The sequence below is a fragment of the Podarcis gaigeae genome, assembly GCF_964106915.1.
Source record: "Podarcis gaigeae genome assembly, chromosome: 4".
Classification (NCBI taxonomy): Eukaryota; Metazoa; Chordata; class Lepidosauria; order Squamata; family Lacertidae; genus Podarcis; species Podarcis gaigeae.
In genome coordinates this window covers 84,486,439-84,508,061 of record NC_139677.1, presented here as the reverse complement: position 1 = coordinate 84,508,061, position 21,623 = coordinate 84,486,439, and the positions used below count along the sequence as shown (strand labels likewise).

The following is a 21,623-nucleotide window of genomic DNA, read 5'->3' as shown; positions in this document are numbered from 1 at the left end:
CATCCTCCACTATCTTTTCCCATTCTGGACAGGTAAAAACTGCAGGCACTGCACTAAGCATAAAAGTTGACAACTTTATCCAGCCAGCCAGTTATGTTTCACATTGGACAAAATAAAGATTTGTTCTTGGGGGGGGGGAGTTATACCAATTTCTACTGGTTCCTTTTTAAATTAAATACCATAGTCTGTGCAGGAGTGATAAATGTTGCCTGTAAAACATCATTTCCATATTGGGGGCTTTTTGTGAGGCGGGGGGTGTCAGTATTCTCTCAGAACACTCCTTACTGAAAGCCTACAATTCTGTCTTGGATTAGTTTCATCAAACTCACTCCAGCTGTGTGCCACCCCTCTATAATTGAGTTTTGCTTAGGAAGCAGACAAGATTTGGATAGCCAATAAGAACTCTCCTCATTGTATAGTTTTGGAAACTCTAATACGTACTGATTCTCAAATGTTGCCTGTTGATGTTGGCCGTATATCTTACTTGCAGACGCACTCACCAGAGCATACCGTGTTTGTATATGAAGATGGGCACCTAGTTCACATGAAACTAGTAGAAATGGGATTTGCTGAATTAATTTAGTGACTGGTAAGCACACTCAATTTTATATATAAAAAGTTTTTTTGTCCTACTCTTCAACTTTAAAGGGTCACAAGGGAGCTTGCAGATCTTTGTAGAGACACAAAGACTGCCCTTGTCCTCAAGGTTACAGTCTAAAAGATGCAAGGAAAAAGGAAAAATGAGGGAAGGGAAAGGCTGGCACTTTTAGTAACGTTGCAGTTCTTACAATAACTGGCCGGGATGGAAATAATCCATGTAGCTTGGTGGAATGGCCTACTATTAGTTGTCAAATGCGAAGAACCAGAGATGAATAAAACTACTTCTAGAGAAATATCTGAGTTCCTACCCTTCACCAGAAGGTCTTGGGGTAGGCATGTAAAGGCACCACTGAGTTAAAGCATTGAAAACTCTGCCACTCACAATCCCCAAACAGGAATTGCATAGACATATTTGTACTTTATCAGTTTTAAGATGGTTCATTTTGTAGTCTCAATAAGAAAATAAAGGCTTTAAAAAATGAAAAAGATTGTATTGAGAGGGCATTTTTAAAAACGTAGTAAGAATCCTACTGAATCAGGACCCTCTCATCCAGCACTCGGTTCTCACTGTGGACTGCCAGATTCTGAATGTAAGTGTGCTCTCTCCCCACCTGCAAATACCAGCAACTGGCATTTAGGGAAATACGTTCTGAAATAATTTGGGAAATTGTTGCAGATGCTGCTTAGAAGCAGTAGGCAAACTGTAATGAAAAATGGACAACTTCAACAGATGTCCAGATTTTAAAATTATATACCTGCATTAGTAACTCAACCAATAGAATTTTTGCATGCCAATTTGTCATAGAACAGAGAGTAAGTATACCTAGCATTTTAAATAAACAGAAGTTGCCAACATTTTTGGAGCAAAAGACGAATTTTGAGAGTGCTCAAGGTGCCAGTTGCACAGTGGCTACTATGGGGTGTATGGCTTAACAAAATGAGAGTTTGACTATGGTGAAGTTTTTCCTATAATTGTATTTCTATACAAAGGTTAATGTGTTAAATTTCTGCTTAGAAAATAAAAGGAGGGAAAGTGCATTAAAGGGGCTGAGAAAACAAGCTCTTTAGGAACTTAAGCAGTTCATCAGTCACAGCTCTGACTTAACTTACTGGTGAAAAACAGAGACGAGCAGCAAGACTTGCTCATTTCATGGAAATTGCTTAGACAGGTGCTTGCAGATTTTGCTTCATATTTTACTTAAGAGGGATAGACACTCATCTTAAACTAAAAGCTTGGAGTCTGGGCCCCTACTAGGAATAGGAGGAAAGAGATTTGAAAGTCTAAAAATGCAGCCAGGGAAAGGTTACCTCAAAATAAATGTGACCCTCAGCCTCATCTCCAGTCAGAATTAATGCAGCAAAGCATGCAGCAAGTGTGATACTAGTTGCCCACCTTGGCTTTTTGCTATGGGAGAGCATGTAACATTTTAATACTACAACATCAAGGCAAGGGTTGTAGGCTTTGAAATTTTTTGTTTGTTTGTTTTTCAGATGCAGATCATTAGATGAAAACAATACCAGAATAAAGAGATTTCATTTGAATTTGTTACTGTTTGTTCCCTGTTAAGTGCAGTTAACTTTTTTGTTGCAAGTTGTTGAAGTACTTGCTTTGTGCAAGTACTAAAGGATGTTCATTAAAAATTGTTCTTGAAGCAGAAAATATCTTGCTTGTGTTGGTTTATTAGGTTAAATAAATGTAAGATGTGGGCTCACTGTAAAAAGGAACAAAGTGTGTATGATAGCTTCAAAATGGTTGTAACCTGCTTTGGCAACAAATTGTTGTCCGAAAACAAGAAACAGAAAGTTTTAAGTGTCATTTTTGAAATGTATTGCTATTTACATATTAGGACTTGTGAGTAGGAGTAGCCTTAATCTTTAAAAACAAGTTTATTGACAAAACATTTTTACTATGTACAACCTTTACAAACATTTTCTGAGAAGAGAAAACATGGATAAATATTAAGACCTGAACAAAATATGAACGTTTAGAGGATGGTGTCCACAATAATCTCACCATCCTTATCTTTAACTCTAACTCGACCCGAAGCATACTGCGTTTCTTGGCGTCCATCAGCATACATTGTCTTAACGGTACCATCTGGATACTCCCGTCTCTTGAAATGGGCTGTATGCACTTCCTGCTGGCCATTACTGAACTCGATAACCTTACTTCCATCCCTTAAAATAGAAAGGCAACCTTTAAAACCAAGGTTACGTTATAGCTAAATTCTGCTGGAGGTACAATTAAGAATGCAGCTAATTGTTCTGTTGGTCTAACTGCCATACCTACTACAGCTTCCTACTTAAAACATAACTTTAAGCAGCATCTCTGCCTCTCATCATTTGGGTTCTTCCCAATGTGTATTTTCAGCACAACAAATCTTAGCCTACACAGGAAGTATTCTTAAATTGCTGAGATTATCATCTTGACATCTGCCCAGCAGCTTCATGTTCTCTGGCACCCATCTTGTATTCCTGAAGCTGGCCAGACTGGGTAAGGGTGGCATGAAGACAGTCATAACACAGTCAGCACTGAAGATTTCGTTCTTGACAGCCTTTCTCTTCCTCCACAGTCTTGTTTCCTCAAAGGGCATTCTTAATGTGTGTCACTACTTTTTCTATATGGGATGTAGGTGATGCTGTGGGTTAAACCACAGAGCCTAGGACCTGCTGATCAGAAGGTCGGCTGTTCAAATCCCCGCAATGGGGTGAGCTCCTGCCAACCTAGCAGTTCAAAAGCACATCAAGTGCAAGTAGATAAATAGGTACCGCTCTGGCGAGAAGGTAAACGGCATTTCCGTGTGCTGCCCTGGTTCGCCAGAAGCTGGCCAGACTGGGTAAGGGTAGTATAAAGACCGTCACATGACCTGGAAGGTGTCTGCGGACAAACGCCGGCTCCCTCTGCCTATAGAGCGAGATGAGCGCCGCAACCCCAGAGTCATCCGTGACTGGACCTAATAGTCAGGGGTACCTTTACCTTTACTTATTCTATATGGCTGCAGTAAATGCAGTCCAAACGTAACCCTTAAAATAGTTTTATGAAAATAAATCTTACTGCTGCGTGCGGACAATGGTGCCATCAGGGAAAATGGTCATTTCTCGCCCATCCGTGTACACATTCTTGATGGTTTGATCAGGGAATACAATCTCTTTCCTTCCATCTGGAAAATGCTTTTCTGCAAGGAATGAATGAGCATACCACATGTCAGAATACTCATACGCCTTGTAAGTAGTTCTTGCAATTTAATGGTGTGCCATCAATACACAGCAATTTATAGAGCAGTACAATAATAAAACATTATTATTTATACCCCACCCATCTGGCTGAGTTTCCCCAGCCACTCTGGGCGGTTCCCAATCGAGTGTTAAAAACAATACAGCATTAAATAAAAAACTTCCCTAAACGGCTACAAGCAAGACAGCCAGGTCTCCGTTTACCTATTTGTCCATTTGAGAAATGTAGGACCTCTAAGCCTGTGGGGTAGGTGGTGTGCGTAGTCTTGGCATCTGCATAATAGTATATCTGTTGAGAAGAGTTAACAAATTTAGCATTAACAGAACCTTCTGTCCATATCTGAATGGCACATACTTCTTACTGGATACATACCACTCTCCGATCATCCAGAACTTGCTTTACATCCCCATTAAAGAAGGTTACAGTTGTAGTCTTCCCATCACAGCTCACTTCTTTCCGTGTGCCATTGGGGAAAATAATCAGGTGGGATCCATTTTTTAAAATCTTTTCAACCTGAAAGAAGTGAAATAAAAGCATATATCGTAACAATTCTGACTGTGAACTTCTACAGGCTAAGCCGAGCAGAGAATAAGAAAGGGGAAGGGGCCAAAACAAACAAACCCAAACAGAGCTTATCTGATAATAAGGGATAGTATCCCTCCCAATTCTAAATATGGTGCCCTTAGAGATTCAAGAGTATGGAGCATGCTTCACAAATCCAGAGGCCCAGAAATTGATGTAGGATTTTTCTTATTTATTTAATTGCGGGCTTACATGAGTGGGCCACACACACTCAAAAGAACTATCCCACCCCCTTTTTGTAGGCAGATCACTCTCGAGTTAGGCCTTCACATAAGCACAAGCGTTTCTCTGTGCACTGAGAAAGATCATACAAGCCTGAGGTTCATTCCCACATTTGCTGTGGGATATAACCATTAACTGTGGCTGAGCATGAACTGACCTTGAGTATTAGGCAAATGCATGGGAAACAACTGCAAGACTGTATAAAAGTAGGCAATTTGGTTTCTTCTGCATTATAGGGCCTGGACCTAAATTCAGCATGAAAGCTTAGTTGAGAGGAACATGCATAAATCTCTTGGTATAGATAGCAAAACTTTATTGAGAAGACTGTCTTTATTTACAAGGGCCTTGACAACATGGGTCCAGGATACCCTAAAGACCGCCCAATCATTTAGTATTGCAGGCCCAATTTGGTGAAGCTCCCTCAACTTCCAGACTTTTATTCCAGAAGACTTTATGTCTGGTTTTATAGTTTTAACCAATTTTCACCTTTTCTGATTTTTTAATTTCTTGTACAGTGCTTAAATACGATAGTAGTTAAGTGGTATATGAATATGAAAAATACACAAATAGTTACCACCTCCTATTTTTCCCTGCGTTCTTTGGCCTCCATTCTGAAAATTAGGCAGAATGGCATAAACATCTAGTTCAGATCCAAAAAGACTCCCAAGCATAGCAGCAGCAGCAGCACTGCACTTTCATAGGTGGTGCAGGTATGGAACTGGTCATCCTTTCTGAGGCAAGAAAGAGCAAGCATTTCCTTTACATAGCAATGTTCTCCCGGTACTACTTTCTGGAATCGCTTCAGAGCAGGGATGGGAAACCTGCTGCCCTCCTGATGTTGATGACAATTCCCATTGAACTTGACCATGTTGCCTGGCCCCAAAGGAAGTTTGAGTCCAGCAGCATCTGGAGAGCCACAGGTTCCCCCACCCATGCGCTAGAAAACAACAACAACTTGCTACCTTTCCATCAGGATGACTGGCTTCACTCTCTATTTCGTCTTCACTTTCTGATGAATCAGTACTTAGCGATGGTGATGATTCAGCAGTTCCATTACCAGGTAAATTCTGAAATGGGAGGTGGGAAAAAGTGTATAAATTTGTCTTGAGAGTCAAATCATATTACTGTGGGCATTAAATGGTGACAAATTGGGAACTTCTCCACAAGAGAAGCTTCATTCATGTAAACTGAAATACTCTACTGAAGTCTTCAGACTACCGTTAAAGGACCCTTTCCACAATGACGTGTCTGCCATGGTTTAAATGTGCAAACCTAAATTTCCTGGACTGTGCTTATCCCACAAAATACTACACCTGAAGGCATGCTCTATTCCTGTTCTATAGAGAAAAGATGCCAATAGCAAAACGGGACTAAAATCTATTACAGTGGTACCTCGGGTTAAGTACTTAATTCTCTCTTAATTCGTTCCGGAGGTCCATACTTAACCTGAAACTGTTCTTAACCTGAAGCATCACTTTAGCTAATGGGGCCTCTTGCTGCTGCTGCGCCGCTGGAGCACAATTTCTGTTCTCATCCTGAAGCAAAGTTCTTAACCTGAAGCACTATTTCTGGGTTAGCGGAGTCTGTAACCTGAAGCATATGTAACCTGAGGTACCACTGTATACAACTACAGTATCCTACATTCTTTAAATGAGAATGTAACACTGTTTTGCCTAGAATTTAGTATCTATAACCTTGCATAACTTTATACTGAATATAAATTTGGGTTATTTCTCAACCAAAGGAGCAGCACGAACAGTCAAGAAGAGCAAGAGGAGATTTAACATAACCCAGCGGTTTCTTATTTCCTTGATGCTGCCCTAGACTGCCTTATGAAACCAAGAGCCAACATTCTTGTACTTTACTTACAGCCATAAATGCTTTGGAGGAATCTTCAAAAGTCACTGCCACATTGTTCAAGCAACTCTCTTCAGGTGCAGCTGCTAGTTTAAATTTTGCACAGGGTCTTCCTATTTCAAACAAGAATAAAAATATGATTCTAATATTTTATATTTCCTAGGACATGGGGAGAAGGTAGGTACATCCCTCTCTAATTTTCTGCTACCTCATGTTTTATTTCATTTGAGGCCCACACTAAATATTATCAGTGGCATTACTGCTTCCTGGGTAAATTACTGTAATACATACCAGTAGCAGGGGGTTTTCTTTGGAGGTAGCAGAAGTGTCAGAATGACAAGGTATGTAACATACAGATTTGCATGTAAAATGTCATATTGCTTACTAGAAATGGTACTGTATCCCAAGTATAGTTACCTTCTGATGACAGATCACTTTTGCCATTCATCTTGCTGCTCTTTTCTGCTTGAGGAATTGAAGGCAGAGTCTGGTTTTTTTGCAATATAGCTGGAGAATGCTGTTGGGGGGGGGGGATGTAAAGCAGGCGCCTATTGAGAATTTTTTTTGTTAAAATGCTACAATGATACTATTCAGGAACACAAACCTTTTCCCCGAAAAGTAAAAGGTGATTATTTTACCATATTTATACACCGCTTTTCAAAATTAAGCTCACAAAGCTATTTGCAACATAAAACTAAAGTCAATATGGTAGGAAGCTGTTTACAACATGTATGCACTTTTGCTTAATCATACCTGGAACTGTGTGCCTGAGAACTGTTCAGTAATATATAATATAGAGTGAAAGCCAACAGTGGCCACCTACCCAAGGGGACTTCTCACTCTTTTCCCCACAACCTGCCAACATGTGCCCTGAACAGTTGAGGAATCCTCCAGAGCAGATTTGGATTGGGGGAGCACTAGTAAGGAGGAAAGGTGTGCATGCATCACTCCGGATACTCGCTCAAACACTTTAGAAATGAAGGCAGCTTGTCAAATCAAAAAAGTTGAAAAATTATGTCCCAACAGTCCCACATTAATGATTCTACCCTGACAGCTGCACACACAAAACTCTCCTACCAAAAGAGACAGACTAATGCAGGCATAGAAAACTCCAGCCCTCCAGATGTTTGGGACTACAATTCTCATCCTGACCACTGGTCCTGTTAGCTAGGGATGATGGGAGCTGTAGTCCCAAACATCTGGAGGGCCGGAGTTTGCCTATGCCTGGACTAATGGCTCAAAAACATCAGCCTGACTCTCAATAATGACGAGTACGCAAATGTAAGTCAAATTTGCGCAACCTAAGGTGCCTGGGCAGTTTGTGTTTCCTAAATCCATCCTTTTCAGGCACGTTTCAGGTGTATTTTTCCTCCACGCAACTCTTATTGTCACAGCAACCCTGGGAAATAGGTTAGGCAGAGAAAGTGTGAGCTTCATGACTGAGTGGGGATTTGAACCCGGGTCTCCCAGTCTGAGTGTGTCACATTAACCACTCTACCACTTTTACGCCGGAAAAGAGATAGAAGGGGGAAAGAAACAGGGGGGCCGCCAAGAGGCGCATTGGAAGATGGCCGACAATAACATCTCTCCGACACACACGAGGTAATTAAGAGGCTGATATGGGAGTTTGCAGCCTCCCTTCGTTGCCCCAAGGGAATGGGGAACGCTGCCTTCCTGCTGTGTCCATAATTCACCCCCGGATTCGAAAGAAGGGGGTGAGGGCACTAGGCACAAAGCCCTCAGGTGGGGTCCGGCTCTCCCGGACGCTGTCTCTGATAGCACACTGGCTGCATCAGCTCAAAATATATAATTGGAAAAGAAGCAAATGCACATATTTCAAGTGAAGAACGGGAGTGAAGACTGCTAACTGAAGTGACCTCTGTGAAACGAGAGCGACGGGTTGGATTTAACGGAATACAACATGAAGAAAATACACCAGGTTCAGTAGGCCGGAGCGGGACTGGATGGGGGGGGGACTTTTTTTCCTTTTCTTCTATGTGATTAACCAATAACCCCTCCCCAAAAAGAACCGTCGCATAACCAACCTAAGCAGGATGATTAAAAACTGTGTGGAAATGATTTACTACCAAAAGTTTGGCTTGTGAGATCGAGAAAAGAGCAAGGGCTTTTGATGGCGCAAAAAGGTCTTGTCAAAAGATTTATGATCGGGAGGAGGAAGCTTTGTTTTCATATTGGATTACTGGCAGAACCTCCTCAAGGACTGAGAAAGAGGTGACAGACCTGTGAAAAGTTAACGAGTAGACAGCAATAATGTTTTTCTTTATGGAAGCGATGAAATACGGTAGCTGTCTGAAATATGACTCTTGGACGAACGGAAAAATCCACACAGGAATACAAATTTGTTTCAACCCACTTATGGAGACTACCAGAGGCCGCAAAGACAAAGAGAAAGGAAGAATATATGAAAACAACTAGAAGAGATGTGGAAAACAGCAAGAAAGGATTGGACAGAATTGTGAACATTATTTGGACAGATTTGTGGACTTTAAAAGCAGCAGCAACAAGAGGATTGGATCCCTTTCGGAACTTGAAATATGGGTATCCCCAACAAAAATTTAAAATTAGGCTATGTAATTCAGAATTTATGTGATTTGATTTGATTGATCTGTTAATAAAAATTATTTATAAAAAAAAAGAAGGGGGAAAGAAACCTTACTGCTGACTCTGCTTTCTTATCACAGCCAGTTTTCTTCTTGCTTATAGACGCTTCTTTTCTCTTCCAAGCATCCAAACGAAATCGTTCCATAATTTTGATCTCTTCCCGTAGCTGCACATTCTCCCTAGTTAAGGCCTCTATCTGGTCTCTAAGACGAATATGGGTTGTTGACCATTTTGTCTCTCTTCTTTTTAAATCTTCCTGCAAGGTTGCCATTTGCTGCTTCAAAGCCTTGAGAAAACAACATGCAAGCAGGTCATTTTCTGCTATGTTAAAATACACAAACTGAAGAAAAAGACAAATCCCTTTACACTGCAGTAATAAATGCAATACCTGTAATAAAATTACTCAGTGGACATTCTTCACCTTAAATCAACAACCAGTAAATCTGATCCCAATCAAAGTAACCATATAGGCTTTCCCTTGCATTCATACCTGAATTTCATCCCGTTCCTTTTTATCTGGAATAGCTCTAGCTGCCTGTGCATACTTCTCAAAAACTTTACGTTCTTTTTGCAGCTTTCTTGTTTCTTCTTTTTTAAATTCTTCTATTCGAGAGAGCTCTTTGGCTTTCTGTTGTTCAAAGTCAGCAACTTCTTTCCTGAAAATTTACAGTAATTATTTCAGAACAGCAAAAAATGCTGCTCCTTGAAAAATTGTATGTTTTATTGATAACATTATAACTTAGGATTGTTAGCTCCACAAGCCACCCCATATAGTATATTTTTAAAAAGCTCTCCTAGAACACAACCACCAGGCACTCTTGCTGTAACAGACCTCAAGCTTTCTTAGGTCATCCTTCTTGGATGCCAGTGTGGTGTAGTGGTTAAGAGCGGTAGTCTCGTAATCTGGGAAACCGGGTTTGCGTCCCCGCTCCTCCACATGCAGCTGCTGGGTGACCTTGGGCTAGTCACACTTCTCTGAAGTCTCTCAGCCCCACTCACCTCACAGAGTGTTTGTTGTGGGGGAGGAAGGGAAAGGAGAATGTTAGCCGCTTTGAGACTCCTTAAAGGGAGTGAAAGGCGGGATATCAAATCCAAACTCTTCTTCTTCTTGGCTCTCTACATAAATCCCAGTAAACCAACAGGCCATATCTTCAGAAACTCCACAATATTTCTTGATTAGCAAATTAGGTAATTTCCAAATGCCCAGTAAAATAGCTGCATAGTTTATTGTTTGCAAACTACTAAATTAATTAGCCCTGTATGATGCATTGTCTCTGTCATCTATTACTGCAGATGAATTAGTCAATTGCATTGTTATCAACTGTTATCTAGATGTCAGTGCTTTGAGATTTAATATTAAGGGAAGGTACTTCTAGGTACTATTCTGCCCCTGTTCTATGGGTCCCCCTGGCTTGCACATTGTCCTGCATGCCATTTTAAACACATGCTGTACAGCTGGGCTACTATGCCTTCTGCATAGGGCCTCATTATTAAGCAAGTCCAGAAACCTGTAACTGGTACAAAACATGGCAGCTCAGTGGTTCATCAGAGTATGTGACTCTCTTATTGAAACAACTGCCCTGGCTTCCGGCTTGTATCTTGTCCCAATTGCTAGTGGTGAATTTAAAGCCCTTCATGGTTTGGGACCAGGATAACTGAAGGGAAACCTAGTCCTGTATGAACCCACTCATCTGTTAATATCTTAAGCTCTCTTGTGCATTCCCCTGAACTATACTTAGTTGGCACCCAAAAGAGGGCCCTAGTAGAACCAGGCATACTATTCATAACCATTTCAGTGGCCTCCACCCAGGTTATGAAAGACCCTCTCAAAGAAAACTCTTCCCATCAATCACTTCATTAGAACCTTCCTTCCTGCTTATTGGAGGGTTTTTTTTTTGGGGGGGGGGGTCATTTTAAGCTTCTGCACCAGACTGTATTGTAATTAGCTGCATTGAAATGTTTTTATCACTTGAGAATATGCACTTGTTTTCAATAGCTGCCTTTTATCTTTTTGTTTCTTGCTGCTTCTAGTAATGTGGGTTTCATTTATTGTTTATACATTGTTAGCCACCTTGAGCTTTTTAACAGGAAAGGATGGATTTAGTTTAAATGAATGGGCTGTCATAGATGGGAGGTGGGTCCTAAGTGGCAAGCCTGCTCTAGGTTAAATCAACTTCGCACCAACAGGATAGAAATCAGACAGGCTCTTTAAGTTACCTGAACTTCTCCAAAGCCTTCTCACGCTCTTCTCGAAGTTTTGTGAGGGACGCATTTTCTTCCCTAAACCGTTCGATTTCAACTTCCAATTCAACAAGTTTCTCTCTCAATAGCTGGGAACGAGCCGTGTCTCCTGACAAAGAACAGGTGCACAATGTTTGATGCACAAATGCCAATGTATGCACCATACTGTTGTGTGGTAACGCTTTACCAGTTTCCCACCCTCTCTGATCTTTGCCATCTTTATAGGAGTTTTAAAGCCAACTCCGCTGACTTCCAGGTCAGCTTTTACGCATACATATCCAGACTGAAACTATGAGTGAAATGGGCTTAAAACACATAAAATTGTAGCCATTACAATAGAAACCAGTCTGAATAGCAAATTGGCTCAAATAAATTGCTTGGCAATTTGTTGAAGAATCTAAAACACTGAGAATGCAAGCTGAAAAGCAGGACAGAGGGATATAGGCTTTGAAGATTACTACTGCTATTGAGGAGATTTTTGGGACTGATTATTATGCTCAATTCAATACTCATTTATCCCTCTTGCTTACCTCCTGATTCTTCCTGAGACACATTGGGTTTGGCATCATGTCTTTGCTGTGCCTCTACCTTCTGTTTGGGCCTCAGAGAAGGAAAGAGCTTCAGCATCAGATCTGTTGTTGGGGGTGCAATTGCCTCACTGTCTGCCGAACTTTGCCTGGCCAGAACATCCCCTTTCTTTGCTACGGCAATCTTCCTCTTGATCCTTTTATCTGGAAAAAATGCCTCATTCGTAGCTGAACAGTCAGGGGACAATGGTCCTTTAATAACCAAGTCATCATTTGGTACTTGGGTACACCGACTCCCATTCTCGTCAAAGTCCGTCCACGATGTTTCGTCATCAAAATCAACTTGATTTCCATTTGCACAACACACAGTTTGAAATTCAGAACCATTGTTTATCTTGCTACACTGGATACTACCAACATTTTTTTCCAGTAAGCCAAGGCTGGCATCTCTATTTGTGCCTTCTTTGTACTCTGAAAATTCAGGACTGTCACCTCTATGACTCAAATCAAATTTTTTAGCGCTCTCAGCAGGCTTTATGGTAGTCTCAAATTCCTCCTCAGACCCCAAAGTCACATCACTACTTTCAGCAGATTTATCTTCGTCCCACTCAGTGTCACCAAAACCTTGAAACTCAGTGGGGAAAGCCTGAAGCATTTTATTGTCAATTTTATTTTGATGATCCTTCAGCATTTCAGATGCCTGGGATTCAGTGATCATCCCTCTGTCCTTCTCATTGTTTGCTGGTTGGGAAACACATGCGTCTCCATTTCTGTTCTCTACAGCTGTAGCGTCCTGCACATTTATCTGCTGTTGTTGCTGCCTTGATTTAACGGGAGTAGAAGACAGTCTGCACCCTGTAGAAATCTGCTGGCCTTGATCCAAGATCCTTACAATAAGTGAGGAATTGCTGGCAAAGGAGATTTCATCAGCAGCCTGCTCTAGAAACAAAAATTCATCCAATTCAATTTCCTCTTTTTCCTTTTCAGTATCCCAGTTTTCCAATTTCTTCTGGAAAGAAAGTTCAAAAGAGAGGTCTAGGTCTTTTTCAGAGGAATTTGTAAGATGTTTGGTCAGTTGTGCTGGTTGCGCATACTTTTCTTTGGGTAACTTGCAGCCAATTTCATCCAGCTTTGCAAGTGCCATTATATTATCTTTATTCTTTTCTCTTTCACCATTTATTTCTGACCTGGCAAACTCTCTCAGTTGTCCAGATTTCCTTTCACTGGGATTTCGTCTTGTAGATGAAGGGATGGCTTTCCCAGCACAAGTTCTGAGCACTGCTGTTTTTCGAGCGGGAAGAGCTAGAGCTTTCTTCATTTTACCATTCTGATGACTATTTTTAGACACAAAATTGTCAGAATTTTGTTCTTTATTTGAAGTGGCCGTTTTCCGGTGAAGCTGTGGCTTGTCTGCTTTAGCAGAGTTTTTTACTTCTGATGCATTAAGGTGAGGAGTTACTTTGCTTTCTTTCTGATTAGCTGTTTTGGATTTTGCACCAGCAAACCTTCTTAAACCTTCACCTCGTTTTAGAAAGGGTCGTTTTGCAACTGGTGTCTGGAATGTTGATCTTTCAGAATCCTAAAAATCAAAAACAAAAAGACCTTTTCATTTTCTTATATTTCTATTTATGTGTTTTACTTGCTCTATCAAAGTACTCATATAAAACTTTTTGGGAAGTCTGGAATTTCATGTGTTGCACCTACAAGAGTGAAACCAACATAATTGAAGCAGGAACTTATTCTCACAGTTGTTATACATTTTATATATCACTGCAAGAAGCATTTCTAATTACTAACCTTTTTATTTCCTTTTTGGCTCAGCCGTTGTTCTTCTAGTCGTATCTGTTCTTCTAGGAACTCTTCAAATGTCTGTTTTCTTTCTTGAATACTAGCAGCAACAGGTCTATTGCAAGAGACTCACATTTTATTGTCAGATCTTATAAAATACAGGATATTGGTTCATCACAAAGGAATGGATCCCTTTAAAGTGTTGGTGTTGACCTTTAAAGCCCTAAATGGCCTTGGCCCAGTACACCTGAAAGAGCATCTCCAACCCCACGGTTCTGCCCAGACACTGAGGTCCAGCACCGAGGGCCTTCTGGTGGTTCCCTCACTGCGAGAAGCAAAGCTACAGGCAGCCAGGCAGAGGGCTTTCTCAGTAGTGGTGCCTGCCCTGTGGAACGCTCTCCCATCAGATGTCAAAGAGATAAACAACTACCTGACATTTAGAAGGCATCTGAAGGCAGCCCTGTTCAGGGAAGTTTTTAATGTGTGACATTTTAATGTATTTTTAATCTTTGTTGGAAGCCGCCTAGAGTGGCTGGGGAAACCCAGCCAGATGAGCGGGGTACAAATAATAAATTATTACTATTACTATTATTATTATTAAAAGGAATCATGTCTCTCTTTCTCAGTGACAACCTCCTTCCCCAAAGACCCTCATTCCCCATAACAGAAGAGGACCCCGATAATAAGACACCTCAACTATGTCTCGAAGGCTTCTTTCATTTTCTCCAGGTTAGCTACCTTGGTCTCAAGGGGACAGAAATCTTGTGCAGTGTGCTCCTGACTCGCAGAGAAAAAGCATACACCCACAACTTCTGTCCAGCTTTCAGGTCATTGTACATATGACACTCTGTGCAATACACTGGGTAGTTGCCACTGCTCATTTTCTACCTTCACAACTGGGTTTCTTTTTTGGGAAGTGGGGGGTTGTTCACTGGGTATCAAGGCCATTTTGCATACAAACTCACCTTTCCTCAGCATTGGGTGTTTCCAAGCACTTCCCTCCAGTCCGGCTTTCAGAGGTCTCTGCATCCCTGGTGCTTTTACAACTAATGTCACCATCTGCATGTCCAAGTAGATTTTGCTCCAGAATCTGACTATTTTCTCCTGCAAAATAAAGAAAAAACTTGACATTTCAATCAGCTGGCATGAAGCCAGAGGAGATAAAAACCCCCGCCCACCCATCCTTCATTCAAGTTACAAACCTTGCTTTTCTTTGTTTGATCAAGTCCTTATTCAAGACACAGAAGGCCTCTTGAGCTATCTGTTGCAAAAAGCAGTGCAGCTGATCAGCTAGCCAATTTCTACTCAAAGTACCAGTTTACTAGCTCACTAATATTTAAGATTTTTTTCTCAACTTCTAAGTTGAGCAGACATTAGAGTAGCACACATAAGAACAACACAGACATATATGTTGTACTGTATTGTAGGGATATTGTAGTTTAAAGGGTTTTTTTTGTATATATGTAAGATGCCTTGGCACAGAAATAAAATAAAAACAGTCACTGCCCACATGCTTACAATTCAAACACAACAAAAGGAAAACACAGGGAATTATGAGGAAAATAAGCAAACTCAGGCATCAGTCCCGAAAGTGACACCTGCCTACATATACTTGTGTCACAATTGCAGCAGGAACCTGGAAATGAATTTTAATCAGTCCCTTTGTCATTGTCTAGCCAGTCAATTTATCTTTCAGCCATATCTTTACAACAACTGCAAATCCAGAAGCTCTTTTAATGAATAAAGTTCTTCACGCTATGATCTCCTATGCAAAACAACAATGTGTTTCATCTCTAACTGTAGCTCAGTAGAAAGTTAAATCTCAGCTCAGCTCACCCTCCAACTCAATAGATGGTCTGATATATACCATTAATTCTCCTAACTTTAGCCCCCACCCCATGTGCAATATTTACTTTACAGGGCTATTTAAAATATTTCTGAGCTCATGATGTGAACATACAAACTGCACCACTTTAAATGTTATAGGTGTAATCAGGAAACCTAACAGGGTTCAATATAATCATATCTTCTGCCTCCATGCTTATCAATGATTTTATGTATTTGCTTAGAATACGTCTATCCTACAAAAATTTCCCCTTCCCTTTAAAGTCCATGTTACTGCCTGTAACCTGGGGTGAGGTTATTGCTGAGCCCTGTTGGGCCATCTGTGTCCATAGCATGAATGAATTGTGCCCAATGCATTTACGGTACTACTACTACTACTACTACTACTATTACAGAAGATGGCTGAAAAGTAGTATTAAAGTGATCTTAAAAATCTGATTGTCCTTAATAGTCAACCAAATAATTGCTCGCTAATGGACTGATACTCACCCTCCCCCCTCCAAGGAGGACAGGCAGTGTCTTATTCTGTGTTACAACTATGAGCATCAAAGGTGCTCTGAGCTTCTCTGAGGCCCAGTGCTACTGTGGGGAAAGTCCATCTCCTCCTCAGCTCTTAGCACTACAGAGCTAGGAGTGGAAGAGATTTCCTACGCCTTATGCAGAGCCTTGAAAAGGCTCAGAAAGAAGCAAAATGCAGCCATGCCTCGGGTTGCGAAAGCTGTGGGTTGCGTGTTTTTTTTTGGGTTATGGACGTGCCAAACCCGGAAGTACCGGAACGGGTTACTTCTGGGTTTTGGTGCTCATACATGCGAAGAAGCGCTAAATTGTTCTTTGCACATGCACAGAAGCCCCGAATTGTGTCACACACAGACGCAACACTGCAGGTTGCAAGCGTGCCTCCCACACGGATCACATTCACAACCCGAGGTTCCACTGTATGATCTACCACTGATATTCAGTGGTAGGTCTGGAAGATTCCTTTGCACTGCTTGAAACTCTGGAGAAAAAGCAGCATCTCTCCAGAATTAAAGAACATGCTCAGCATCCGCAAGCACATTTCTGGACCTCAATATTTATATGTCTCAGCAACCTTTACAAAAACCTCTGATATTAGTATTCATACAGGCAATATTAATAATTAGTTTAGTTAGATGAATGTTTTACCTGAAATGTCACTTTGATCTTCAACCTTCAATTCATTCTGCATTTTGAAAGACAAATCTAAAGCCTCTCTCTCACAAAAAGGATCTGCAGAGATGGTTCCCTTCAATATTTGGCCATCCTTGGATTTTTGAAGAGAATCCTTTTGTTCAACAGGAGAAGGAATGCAAGGCCCACTGTTCCAATAAACACTGTCTCCATTGCGATGTGGTGGAAGAGACGGCACAGGAGGCGAGTGAGATGGATGATCACATCTTTGACTCAAGCAATCTTCCATTACACGAAAGCCTTACAGTTAAACAGAAAACCATAGCAGAGGATATTTGTAGAGAAATAGCAGAAAGGGTGTGGTTTTTCCTGTCTTTATGTATTCTGCCAGTAACATGATTTTTAGAACCATTATCAAGAAAGCCTGAAACCTCGCAATGCTTTAGGCATGCAGTTGCCAACTATTCATGTAGCAAAAGATGGATAAGAAACAACTGCAAAACTTCTGGTTGAGGATTTTGTAATATCCACTGTTTGTTTACTTCATCTGTGATCAAGAAGCTCATCAAAATAACTAGAACCTTCCATTTCTTGGTAGTCAGTAGTCAATATTGTCATCATGAGTATTGCATCTCTTTTTAGAACAGGTTGGTGTATCTTGTGACCCACTGAGCTAAGCACAATCACCAGCTATGCAGTGGCCCACTAAGGGCTCGGTAAGCCTCCTGTTTTTGCTGCCTATCTGGCCTTGCAAACACAAAAAAGGGGCAAGAGGAGATGTCAGACCACTGGCAGGCCACAAAAAATGGCTTATGGACTGTGCTCAGCATGGTGGGTTTAAGATTAAAGAAAACTATTCTAAACAATATGATTTCCCAGCACCAGTGAAATCCCACAATGTTCATTCTGTCCTTAAAATGCAACTTGGGCATGTCAGTTTATACAAGCAAAAGAAAATGACCTGCAAACATTAGCAGCACCCAAATGAAGTCTGTCTCAGAGCTTGAGCAACATCCCAATAAATACTAATTTTAAAGATGCAAGAGGAACTTGCAAGGACAGATCCTTATTGGGAAGCTGTAATATGGAAAGCAGCCCCTGGTACCAATTCTGATTTGATACAAGAATTCCTGACCAAATAACTATTTGACTAAGCAATGTTTATGTATTTTAGCACTGTCCAGGCATAAAAAACCTTATCTATTTCTGTCTGTTTTAACCATGCTACAGTTGTAAAGACAATTTCAGCATGTCCCCTTACCAGTATGTGTTTGCTGCTCAGAGACCATTGAAAGTAGTTTCTGTTGTTCTTCCATTAGCCTTTGAATTTGCTCCATTTGTTGCCTTTTCAGCTGTTCCTGCTTGTGCTGTTGCAGTCCTTTGAGCTAAGAAGCCAAATACATTATTAGAACTCGTATATTAGAGCAATTAATCTAATCTTTATTTGTAAGAAAATAGTTTACAGACACATCAGAATACACTAAAGTGACCACAATTTACACTAGGGCCCAAGTCCAACAATTGCCATTTGGACTGTACAATTACATATTAGTACACAACTAGAATTAAAATAGACAAATAGGCATTGCAATACCATACTGAAATTCAAGCCTCAATTCATCAGTAAAGCCTACCAATCTCAAGCAAAACAACATTGTTTCATAAATGTACCTGCCAAAGGATAAGCTAAACTGTCTCCTTAACAGAGCCAGAATATAGTAGTGAATAGCACAACTGAAAGCATCATAGTTTCATGGGGTTCAGTATACAAGTTCAGCTTATTGGGTCACAAATTGTGCAGTATTGACTTGCGAAAATACTGCTTTTTTTCTAGATAGAATAAATAATAGGTGTAAATAGAGACTTTTTTTTTTTACCTGCTCAAGCTTTTGAAGAAGTAGATCAGTGCAACATTCTTCATCCAGACCATCCAGCTGATCACATTCAGTATCACTTTGCAGGGCTACCCACTGACCTGGAGCATCTTTAACAATTAGCATTTGCTCCTCCTTAGCAAATGAAATTGGAGAAAGTGTTTCGGATATGTCCAACTTGTCCCCACAAGGACTGCTCAATGCAACAGCTTGCTGTATCTGTAGAGAGTTTTCACTTAGAGAAATGCTGCTGGAACTGTGTAGTGAATTACTTGAAATACCTGGTGAGGCATCGTCAATACTGAGTGCTTTAGTGGTTTTCAAACTATGGAAAGCAGGATTTAATATAACTCCAGCACGGGGAGCATTAGACATCCAGTGTGCGATCAAGTTTTCTTCCCAATTCATATCTGTAGAGGTGGCCATCTGGGAAATAATTATTGTAGTCCAACCTTAACTAATCTATATCGCTGGCCAAGGTCTTTGACACCCAACTTCAGTACCTGTACAATAAAACAAAGATTTATCAAGTGGACACACAGAATCCATCATTCTTTGCATGGCAGTGTTCACTTAGAGTCCAGATAGAACCAGCCTGGTCCTTCAGTCTTGGTTACATGAAATATGGGGCAGGCTAAAGGTAAAGGTACCCCTGCCCGTACGGGCCAGTCGTGACTGACTCTGGGGTTTTGCGCCCATCTCGCTTAAGAGGCCGGGGGCCAGCGCTGTCCGAAGACACTTCCGGGTCACGTGGCCAGCGTGACAAAGCTGCTCTGGCGAGCCTGCACCAACACAGCACACGGAAACGCCGTTTATCTTCCCGCTATAAAGCGTTACCTATTTATGTACTTGCACTTAAGGATGCTTTCGAACTGCTAGGTGGGCAGGAGCTGGGACCGAACGACGGGAGCTCACCCCACCGCGGGGATTCGAACCGCTGACCATACGATCAGCAAGTCCTAGGTGCTGAGGTTTTACCCACAGCGCCACCCTATGGGGCAGGCTAGGCAATCATTAATTCGTATTTTAACATTAATTCAGATTATAACAGCAAATAAAACTTAACAAAAAAAAAGACTAATACTACTCATTCATTCAGCCTTTCCCAGCATAATTTAAACAATTAAATCCATAAAAATTTATAATCCAAACATATTAAACACATAAAACATATAAAAGACTCAGAGCCACCATTAAGAAAGATTAAGAAGTTTTAAATTTGACTTTAAAATTCTCAACTAAGTTTCCTGAAAGAATCTCAGTGGTTTTGGAAATATCAACCCTCATCAGATATTGGATTACAGAGAATAGAACTGTATAACATAGATAACCATATAACACTGGTCCTAAAGGATATTCACTGGCTCCCAGTACATTTCCAAGCACAATTCAAAGTGTTGGTGCTGACCTTTAAAACCCTAAATGGCCTTGGCCAGCATACCTGAAGGAGCATCTCTACCCCTCATCAATTAGCCCGAAGTTACAGGGGACCAGACAGAGGCCTTCTCGGCAGTAACACCCTCTCTTCAGATGTCAAGGAGATTAAGAAGTGCACAACTTTTAGAAGACATCTGATGTTTTTAACGTTTTATTATGTATTTATATTCTGCTGGAAGCCACTCAGAGCAGCTGGGGAAACTTAGCCAGATTTTTTTTGGAGGGGGGGGATAAATAATAAAATTATTATTGAACTAAACAGGAAACAAAAAGTTTTAAGAATCAGGACTCATAGCTGGTATTGCTTCTAATTTTATTGCCATTTGTGATTTTTAATTGAAAGCCACCTCAGCTTTCGTTATCGCAAAGAGGGGTGTGTGGGAAGAGTATAATTTTTGAAATAAATAAGCGTCTGGGCTTAACACAGGGAGAGACCCAGGGTCACAAACGGCAACACCTCCTGTGCTCTCTCATATTAAAAGGCAACAACCCATAAATACAGAGTGTAGGGAAAGAGGAGAATAAAACACAACGGACAGACATACACAGAAGACAAAATTAAGAAAAGGCGGCGGCCTCTGGAGACCGACTAATCTAGTAAGACGATTTCTGCACGGATTTGGGGAGACCCCAAATTACCTCACAGCGGCGTAAGAAGAAACCTAAACTTCCACGAGTGCCAACCTCCCCCCGCCCTCCTATCGGGCTGCTACGCCGCAGCGAATACACCCGCCAGACCTTTTACAAACCTGCCGCCATCCTCCCTGCTCCCAGCGCCACAGGCTGGACAATGCCGGCCGCGAGGCTTCTTGGGAGTTGCAGTTCTTGGCGGCCGCGATCCTCGCTTTTCAGGAAAAGTCGGCCCGCTATCGACTGCATTTCCCATGAAGCACTGCAAAAAAAGGACGTTACAATAGGCGTCGTTAGTAAATACTGCGCTCGTCTTTCCAAACCGGCGGCAGTTAAAGGGTGGGGCCTCTGTCTCTGAGGAGGCGAGGAGTAGCGCAGTGGTTTCGGGCCCCCCTCGGTTCCAGCTTGCGAAACCTATATTCTGGTTCCTTTTAAAAGGCATTTATTAAAGAAAAAAACAGACATAATCAGGATAAATAAAATGTCAAAACAAAGATAAGCCAAGGGTTAAGATCACAAAACATTAAAAACCCCAAATAGTAAAGCAGTAGTAGTCTTCTTCTTTGGCGATCACTCATAGCCGAGTATGATTGTCTTCCATAAACACGGTTTTAAGAATGAGTCCATAAGTGACTGTGGAGGCCAATTCTGGATCCATGCGTCCTTCCACAGTGGGGACATTGGTTTCCAGGCGGGAGTTGATCACATGTGGATTTGCCAAGCATGGCTTCCTCTTGGCACGCTTCTCCCTTGCGGCCTGAGTTCGAGTGTCTTTAAAGTCCATGACACCTTTGGTAAAGGCTGTTCTCCAACTGGAGCGCTCGCAGGCCAGTGTTTCCCAGTTGTCAGTGTTTATACAACATTTTTTTAGATTTGCCTTGATACCGTCTTTAAACTTCTTTTGTTGACCACCAGCATTACGTTTTCCATTTTTAAGTTCTGAATAGAGTAGTTGCTTTGGAAGACGATCATCAGGCATCCACACAACATGACCAGTCCAACAAAGTTGATGTT

The 21,623-nt window shown here is 41.3% G+C and overlaps 2 protein-coding genes across 9 annotated transcripts in view; one reads left to right on the top strand and one right to left on the bottom strand.

Annotated features, from left to right (window-relative positions):
- Nucleotides 1-2,260, top strand: part of RNF17 (ring finger protein 17) — a 54,003-nt gene extending 51,743 nt beyond the window's left edge. For all 6 annotated transcript variants that reach the window (XR_014563546.1, XM_083735938.1, XM_083735936.1 and 3 more), the window contains 2 exons: nt 491-589; nt 2,092-2,260. Coding sequence is in view for 5 of the 6 variants with exons in the window: in XM_083735938.1 (XP_083592064.1) it covers nt 491-583 (93 nt within the window). In the remaining variant the exon portion in view is untranslated. The remainder of the gene's footprint in view (nt 1-490; nt 590-2,091) is intronic.
- A 208-nt stretch (nt 2,261-2,468) lies between these two features.
- CPAP (centrosome assembly and centriole elongation protein) lies at nt 2,469-21,239 on the bottom strand. 3 transcript variants are annotated; one of them, XM_083736065.1, is made up of 17 exons: nt 20,729-21,239; nt 18,546-19,045; nt 17,930-18,053; nt 16,684-16,968; nt 14,640-14,778; nt 13,684-13,789; nt 11,890-13,465; nt 11,336-11,468; nt 9,609-9,774; nt 9,174-9,404; nt 6,914-7,013; nt 6,509-6,609; nt 5,602-5,706; nt 4,208-4,348; nt 4,039-4,123; nt 3,656-3,776; nt 2,469-2,778 (listed from the first exon to the last, which is right to left on the bottom strand). In XM_083736065.1, exons 2-17 carry the CDS (start codon nt 18,966-18,968, stop codon nt 2,586-2,588), a joined length of 4,029 nt encoding a protein of 1,342 aa, XP_083592191.1. In that variant the 5' UTR covers nt 18,969-19,045; nt 20,729-21,239; the 3' UTR covers nt 2,469-2,585. The 3 variants fall into 3 exon arrangements, with proteins under 3 accessions (XP_083592191.1, XP_083592192.1, XP_083592193.1); XM_083736066.1 differs by having other exon boundaries at nt 20,718-21,128; XM_083736067.1 differs by having other exon boundaries at nt 20,619-20,745.
- Between the last annotated feature and the right edge of the window lie 384 nt (nt 21,240-21,623).

Bases quoted from the DNA above. Each gene is read 5' to 3' on its own strand.
- CPAP (XM_083736065.1), bottom strand. From the start codon at position 18,968: ATGGCCACCTCTACAGATATGAATTGGGAAGAAAACTTGATCGCACAC. The intron at 16,969-17,929 runs GTAAGGGGACAT...TTTAACTGTAAG, and splicing joins TGAGCAGCAAACACATACTG to GCTTTCGTGTAATGGAAGAT. The intron at 13,466-13,683 runs GTTAGTAATTAG...TTTGATTTTTAG, and splicing joins GCCAAAAAGGAAATAAAAAG to GATTCTGAAAGATCAACATT.